Here is an 8,406-nt window from a genome sequence, read left to right as displayed (position 1 = left end):
TAACTTCACTACATTTGAAAGGCAAAGTCACAAGTTTCCAAAAAAACTCAAGTACAGATACTCAAAAAGTGTACTTAAGTACAGTACTCAAGTCAATGCACTTCGTTACTGTCCACCTTTGCTATTTAGTGACGCAAATTGTTAGCGCCGTTTATTAGCTAACTTCCATGGGCTGTGTTCATTGCGTCCTCACAAACTTTCACTTAAATAGTGAGTATATTGGTGATCATTTCACTTCATCCCAAAAGCACAAATTCAGAATTTTTTTCAAAATTCCATTAATTGAAAATGACAGCTTTTTGTAAACTGCTTATTTTAATTTTATAAAACTGGACTGCAAGACAGGCATAAAACACATGACGTAACAATACATTTTAGAAGAATGTCAAAAAAATTTAAAAAAAAAATACATCAACATGATACAAACAGGACAAGACATACCCACACAAGACACTAAGATTAGTAGGATCATGCTTTTGGGCTTAGAACGTAAACTCAAGTATGCCGATCATTAAAACAGCTCCGCGTGATGCTGGAAAGCCGATTAGGACAGAAGTGTGCAATTCGTTTCTTTCCTGGACAGAAAGCATCCGTTTCATCTTCACAAATAAAACAAAAAAAACCCCCACACAAAATCAGTGATCGGAAGTAAGACGCGAGGTGAAACTCAGGTTGCACCGAATATCAAATGTTAGTGAAAAGTGACGTAGTAGTGACGCGCGCTGGACACAGGGAGCGAGGTCACGCTTGCTCAGACGCTGGAGGTGGACAGGATGTCTTCCACCAGGTGTTTGTAGACCCAGGCATCTCCTTTAAGCCTCTGCCGCCGGATTCCCACAACCTCGGGTTTCTGCAGGAGACACACCTCCAACTCGAACTCCATCGTCACCTTACCGAAGTCCGACTTCGTGCGACACTTCAGTGTGTAACTGAGAGCGAGAGGGGTCCCAAAGTGCTTTATTCCTCTTATACCACAGCAACTTGCCAATTTTTAATCTGTTTACAGTAATATACAATAAATAAATAAGTAAAATGGTCAACTCACCCTTTCTGCACATAGTCCACGTTCTTCTCTGGTAAAGCACTCAGGATTTGATTCAGTACATGGTCTGCATTATTCTGGTCCGTCAATGTCACATTGTACTGCGCCTAAATCATCACCACCCCCCCCACACACACAAGCTGCATGTTTCATGCTTTTGAAGATTTCTGCTCTAGGGATCGTGGTCAAATCATTCATCATTAGGAAAAAAAATGAACAGATGACAAGAAGAGGGGAAAGTGAAACAGAAAGAAGCAACAAGCGAAGTGGAATAGGACAGAAACCGGAGAACAGAAAAGAAATAGCAAATAAAAATCTGGCAAAACAATCAAGACAGAAGGTACAGAAGAACGCAAAAGAGCAAAGAGGAAGACGGACAGAAGGAAAAGAAAGCAAGGAAAAGAAATGGAAAAGAGGCAGTAGGAAAGCAGAGCACAGGAAGAAGAAAGCAGAAAGAAAAAAAAGAGTGAAAGTAAACAGAAGTAAGAAAAGGTTTTATAAAGGAGGAAGAAGACTGGAGGAAGAAAGGCGAGGGACAGGAGGAGGAAAGAAAGATCATTAAAAAGGAATCCAGACAGAAGGGAAGAAGAGAGAAGGCAAACTGCAGGCAGAGAAGAAAAGAGGAGAAATGTAACTGGACAAAAGGATGGGAAAAATGAAGGGAAGAAAAACTGGAAGAAAAAAAAGCAGACAGAATGGATGGCTGGGAAGAAGGAAGAAAACGGGACTGAAGGATGGAAAGAGGGGAAAAAAAGCATTTCAAAGAGAAAAGCGGACGAAAGTAAGAATAAAGGAAAAGGATACTGAAAGCAAGTGAACAGAAGTAAAACAGGAAAAAAGCAGGAGGAATTGAAGGAAGAACAGGAAAGCAGACAGAAGAGAAAATGTAATGAAAGGACAGGATAATGGGAAAAGGAAAGACACCAGCAGCAGTGTTGTGCATGAACGTGTTCAAAAGAACGCGTTCACTGAACACGCTCGTTTTTCCATGAACTTTGAACTGAACGCAGCAACTTTGTAATGAAAGAACTTGAACGTGAATTCGTTCAAATTATGCGACATGAACGACAAACATGAAGATGAACGAAACATGAAACCTGATGATTCGAGTGGCACGTCTACTTGCAAGATATTTTACGTTCTACTACTTCACTGTCAGTCTGATGTTGCTGTCACTCACTGCCCTGAGGTGCCGCGTGTGTGCAATGCATCATGGATAACGTAGTGTGAAGCCGGAGATATTGGATGGCTCTATGATTTGGCTCCATACTACGATAAAATGATGCAGCAGAGCAGAGTAGGCGTAACCCAGCGTTCCCTAGCTGCAGACAGCGGACAGCGCGCACACCACAGCCGGCGCACACTCACAGCAACATGGCCAGTGAAAGTTCAAGTAGCGGCACGGAGAACACAGATGAGTACAATGCCAAATAATTTTAGAAATTTGATTGTTGTGTGCATACACAGATGTGTACTGAAGAATGAGGCTGTCTGAAGTTTTCCTGTTTTGTATTTTGAGAAATAAAAAGCCCTTGAGCATGCATCCCTCTGTCTGATCAATATGGTTGATATGGTCAATGCTGTTGATATGGATCTTAAAATAGCACTCCTCCAGTGTATATACATATTGGCAGTCATCTTTTTAGAAACACACATTTATGAGGAAGTCTAGTTGTCGTTTATTAGAAGTTACTGTTAGTTGAAACTGAAAGCATTTGTTTGAAGTCACGTGTAACGTTTTGGTGCAGTGGTTGAGTCAGTGAAGAAATCAAAATATTTTGTCCTTTTTTCCATATATAGTATGTACAATAACTTCCATTTTGTGTGATAGAATATAATATCTATAATGTGTGAGTAGTTTTGAGCTAGAATGTAGCATATGATTTTAGTCTTTATTTTCATATCCCGCCTAAAAGTAAAATGAACTGAACTTTGAACTAGTTCAGAATTAAAACTGAACTATGAACGTGAACAGTTCACTTTTAACATGTTTGAACTGAACTTGAACTAGTTCAAAAAAAGTGTGAACTTGCACAACACTGACCAGCAGACACATGAAGCGCAAGAGGGAAAAGCAAACCGTGGGAAATTGGATGAACACAAGACGGAAGAAGAAATGGGAATGAAGCGAAGGGAAAATTGTGAAGAGGGGAGCGTCCCACTAAAGGAAAAACACCCCGCACCTTTATCCTGCGTGGTCCGTCCCTCGGCCCCTTCCTCTTGCTCGGCGTGAGCATGGTGATCACTTTGTCCAGGCCTCGCTCCAAACTGCCGAACACTTTCCCTGCCTTCCGCTTCTGCCCGCTGTCCACCTGACATCCCGCCATGTCCAGAGAGCGAGACCTGGGGAACAAGGGACTCAGAATGCACCCTGCTCTTCTTTATGCCGGCTAAAAACAGCTTAAATTCTTTGTTCCTCACTTTCAATATTTCCATTTCTCCTCCCCGTTTTATTTATTGCCTTCATTTCTCCTTATACTGTGGCACGTTTGCATCACTCCCTCCTTAGCTATTCCCTCCGTCTCTTCGGACTTTTTCCTGACTCTTTCTTCATGCCTTTCCTTTCTCCATCCAACAGTTCTTCCTGATCCCTCCAACTTCCGTTTTTATTTGCATCTTTCATCCCTTTCTTGCTCTATTCCCCGTTTCTTACTCCTCCCTTTCTCCAAATTATTTAATTATTTACCCCTTACGTTACTACTTTTCACACTTCCTACCAGGGCTTTGAACCGGTTCAAGGAACGAAAACTTTTTCTATTTCACATGGAACAGAAATGAAACCAGAAACTTTATTATTTTTTATGTTCCGGAACAGAAACGCTTATTAAAAATAATGGTAACCGGTTAATACCGGTTTTTATTTCGTTCCTCAAAGTTTCCGTAGCCTACAAATAAAGTCACTCTTCTCCTGCGCAAGTTTCTATGACCTGCTGGGGTTCACTTCCTGTGTGACGTTCGCTGACTGAATGGAGAGAGCGGGAGGGTGGACTACTATCACGTCTCCACATCTTAAATAAGAGGTAAATATTGCAGTCTATCGTTATTCAAAAACGTCAATTTCAAACACGATATCAATATATTTGTCCACGTTAATGAGAGGCTCGCGAACATTAAATGACGTTAACCTCTGTTAGCCTATCAATGCATAGGGCCTGACTCGCCTTTGGTAACACACTAAACGAATTCTCTTTCATTTTTGGCACTTTTTCTGTTTGTGTAGATGGGAAGACATACTGAGAATCCAAATCGCCAACATTTGAAATAATAATTGTTTTGAATTATTTCTTGTCTTATTTAATGAAGGTTGTAATAGAATTAGCCTCCATTTGGCTTAAGCTGGATGAGACAGAGACATAATTTTATAGCCATTGGGAACGTAATTAACCGTTCCGGGAACGAAATTTTTTTGTTCTAACCGGTTCGGGAACGTCTATTTAATGGTGGAACCCAAACGTTAAAATTCCGTTTCTGTTCGGAACGAACCAATAGGAAAAAAAATTCTGGTTCAAAGCCCTGCTTCCTACATCCTTTTTTCTTTCTCCTTCATCTCTGTCCAGTTTTCTTTTCCCGCCAAATGCATTTCCTTTCCTTCTTGCTACTACTTCCTCTCCATCTTCCTCATCCTTTGCTTTCCTTTCTCCTTCAACAAACTCTTTCAAGCTTCTCTTTCTTGTCCTCCTTTGACCTTTATATTTTCTTTTTCCCTCCTTTACATTTCCCTTTCTCTTCCTTCTAGTTATATCATTTTCCTCACTCTCTCTTTTCATCCCTTTCTTCCTTCCAGGTTTATTCTCTTTTCCCTCCCTCCCTCCCTTCTAATCACACCCTCATCCCCCCTCTTTCTTTCTTCTGAATTGATCATTACCCTTTCATTTTATTACTTCCTCTTTCTAGGTTTTGGTCTTTCGTGTTCTTTGCTCTTCTTCTTCCTATCTTTTTTCCTCTTTTCAGTTTCATTTCTGGCTTTCTTTTTTCTGATAGCTCTATCCATTCTCTCCTCACTCGCTCGCTTTACCTTCTCTCCGGGCTGAAGACGAGGATCTCTTTTCCTCCCTGCTGTTGCTGTTCTCCAGTCCTCTGGCTCACCACTACACACACACACACACACACACACACAGGACAAACATGTGTCACTACATGCTACACGCAACAGTCAGTATTGGGCAAAGTGACATGTACACCTGTCAGGACGCACCTTGGGATTTGTCTCCAACACACGCGCGCACACTTGCGCACAAACACCCACAGTCCCTGGTGAGTTCCTGTCTGCTCCAGTGTAAGAGGAGCGAGTGTGTGACAGTAACGAGGTGGACACAGTGAACGTTTAGAGACAGAGACCTGAATTCAGCACTCGTGTGATATCAGACAATAAAACGCTTATGGGACGTGCTGTTAAAGGAAATAAACCAACAAGGTGGTGTGATGCACTGGAGTTACTGCTCCCACTCCAGGGTTGATCATTTTCCACCATCAGCACGTCCTAAAGTGATTTAGTGCTCTCCTAGGACAGCAGTTTGAGAGCTTGTGTATCATTTGCGTTAAACGGCCACTTAAAAATGACCAATTATTTTCCACAGCCTATTAACCAGAGTGTAATTAAATCACACAGGAGATATGTACGCTTATAAGGCAGCACTTAATCGCCTTCAAATGACAGAAATAAAAATAAGACAGAACCAGGCTTTCCAGAGGGCTGATCTCTCACACTGTATTAATAATGAGCTGTTTAATAATTAACGCTCGTCCTGATAAAACGACTCGATTGCTTTTGTTGTGCGATTTTTCATTCTCCCGCCAGACTTCGCTGGAAAACTCCAGAGAACCAGGAGATAACGATGATGGTGAGACGCAACACAGTGAGGGAGATGGATCAATATGAGGAATATGTGACCAAGCCATCACTGATGCAAATGTTAAAAAAAAAAAAAATTATTATATATATGCGCGCACCATGAAGAGCTGTGTGTGTGTGTGTGTGTGTGTGTGTGAGAGAGAGAGAGAGAGCTGTTCAGAAACCCACCCACCTTGAACACAGACTTCCACTGGTTTGTGCATGTTAATAACAGGTGATGTTGGAGCCGTTTTGTTGGGCCGACATTTCCGATTGGATGCTGGAGTGATGGGGGCGGGCAGAGCGAAAACGCCACCGTTGGCATTGGGCACTGCCAAGTTCTCCTTATTCTCTCTTGTCCGTTCACGCTTCTCACTGTTCCATGGGCGTTGCTTTGCTTGCTCTATGATAGGGGACGGGCATATTTCATTCCGCCTCTTCTCTGATGATTGACAGGTGGGCTTCTGGAAAGAGGGGGGCGCGCGCACGTCAGAGAAAAAGTATAGAATTCTTAGCAATAAGTGCAATGTAGCTATACAGAAATGAAAATGTGTGAATGTACATACAGTATACAGGGATGAGAATGGGACATTTAAAAAAAAAAAACAAAACTGAAATGTCTGCCAGCTTTCCCATATATTTATTTATATTCATATACACACACACACATATATATATAAAAAAATAGTGTGTATATATATATATATATATATATATATATATATATATATATATATATATATATATATATGTGAGCGATAATGGAGGTAACCGTAACGATATATTAGATTCCTCCTGACTATCTTTGACAATTTCAGTAAAACGTACCTTTGTGCTTTTTTGTTTTGATGTGCTCCTGGATGTTTCTAGCACCTGTTTCCATAACTGATCATATCTGAGCACAGAATACACAGAACCTTTTTCACGGCACGGCCACTTTTCGGATATGTTCCGTCAGGCACGTCGTCACAGTTTGTGTCCCTATCTGCACGGTAACGCTACTATCGAGCCATGCCCATCGGAAACAGTTCTTTATCCCGTTCGATTTATCGATTTCCCTGGCACGATCCTCATTTTTGCGGTCCAAAACTTCCGCCATTTTGGCGAAGTAACTTTGAAAACTAACCGAAATAACTAGAACTTAAGAAGTGATCAAAACCGTGTACGTATAGCTTGTTTCTCCGTGAATTGTAGAAGTGAGATGAAACTAGCGCCAAACGTTGCCGGAAATCGTCGTGAGTTGTCGTTAGCATAAATATTGAAGAAAGCAATGACGATTTCCGTTATCACAGCTGCAACTAATTTTGCGATGAGCGTTGCTGAAAGATGTTGGCGGGCGGTCGGTCGGTCCTGCCTGCTTGTGCCACCACAAGCCTCGCCTCACGCCAACCCCCGAAATTTCCTCAACAGATTTACACGTTTCACAAAAATGACATTTTCAGCAGGAAAAAACTCGGAATTCCGCAGAAAATTCTCATCCCTGAGTATAATGTATGTGTGTGTGTTGCACTAACTTTGCATGGAGTGTGTGTGTTCTGTGTGCGCCGTGGCATTAACGGAACCCAGGCGTTATCGTCATCGTAGCACTCAGCAGGGAAAACCATGGACCCCAACACGGCTCTCTGCGTGCCTTCATCTTCAACATCATCAGCTTCATCCCCAGTGAAATGCAGCCTCTTTTTTAACTGGAAGAAAAAAAAAAACCAAACTCTCTCAAATAAATATGATAGAGTGCAAAAGTTTGCACACCCAAGAAATGAAATTAAAAAAACGTTAACCAAATCAAGAGCAAGTTTAAAATCTGTAATTCACTTTCGCCAACAGGCCCAGCCTTTGGTTTCATCACTGTCTCAACCCTCCATTAATAGTCCTGCATGTCCCAGGTGAAGCATTTCATCACTCTGTACTTCGAATCAAGCCGTTCAAGGGAAAAGTGTTTTTCTGTTTATCTGGCCTCATGTTTTGGCTTGTTGTCTTGTTATAGAACACAAACAACCTGCTTGAACTCTTTTCTTTGCAGATATTTATTTTGTTGGGGTTTTCAATATGTGCGTGATGAGCATTAGTGTGACATACCTGGACCTCCTGGACAGGAGAGCACATGGGGTTGTGTGCCGTCACGTCTGCTCTGAGACGCACGGGTCTCCCGCGCTGCTTCTTCGCCAGCAGTAACAGATACGTAGCAGTGGTCTGGTCATATTTCCACTAAACATACAGTATACAATTTTTTTCCCCACCCTCAATACACATTTTAACTCTTATATACTGAGGCACATGTATGACTGACTAGATAAGAAGAGCATCTGCTACAGCTGAGACTGTTTAGTTATACTCTACTGCCACCTGTGGGCCAATAATAATAATAATAATAATAATATTAAATTAAGAGGACTTTTTTAAACTTCTGATCCAAACCGTACCTCTGATACCAGATGGATTGTGGTCTCTTTGGACCGCTTGAACGTCACAGCCATCTCAGTGATGCAGTCTTCATCAATATATCCAAGCTGAGATACAAACACAGAGAGCGAGC

The 8,406-nt window shown here is 41.6% G+C and overlaps 1 protein-coding gene across 3 annotated transcripts in view; it reads right to left on the bottom strand.

Moving 5' to 3' along the window:
* Window positions 1-296: 296 nt before the first annotated feature.
* The window catches only part of melk (maternal embryonic leucine zipper kinase), a 29,760-nt gene continuing 21,650 nt past the window's right edge, over window positions 297-8,406 (bottom strand). For all 3 annotated transcript variants that reach the window (XM_060916673.1, XM_060916671.1, XM_060916674.1), the window contains 8 exons: window positions 8,294-8,380; window positions 7,950-8,078; window positions 7,388-7,558; window positions 6,067-6,337; window positions 5,058-5,130; window positions 3,226-3,385; window positions 1,046-1,149; window positions 297-929 (listed from right to left, as the gene is read on the bottom strand). In XM_060916673.1, the coding sequence (XP_060772656.1) occupies window positions 752-929; window positions 1,046-1,149; window positions 3,226-3,385; window positions 5,058-5,130; window positions 6,067-6,337; window positions 7,388-7,558; window positions 7,950-8,078; window positions 8,294-8,380 (1,173 nt within the window). In that variant the 3' untranslated portion in view covers window positions 297-751. The remainder of the gene's footprint in view (window positions 930-1,045; window positions 1,150-3,225; window positions 3,386-5,057; window positions 5,131-6,066; window positions 6,338-7,387; window positions 7,559-7,949; window positions 8,079-8,293; window positions 8,381-8,406) is intronic.

Source organism: Neoarius graeffei, chromosome 3, assembly GCF_027579695.1.
Source record: "Neoarius graeffei isolate fNeoGra1 chromosome 3, fNeoGra1.pri, whole genome shotgun sequence".
Classification (NCBI taxonomy): Eukaryota; Metazoa; Chordata; class Actinopteri; order Siluriformes; family Ariidae; genus Neoarius; species Neoarius graeffei.
This window is presented reverse-complemented; position numbering and strand designations above follow the sequence as displayed.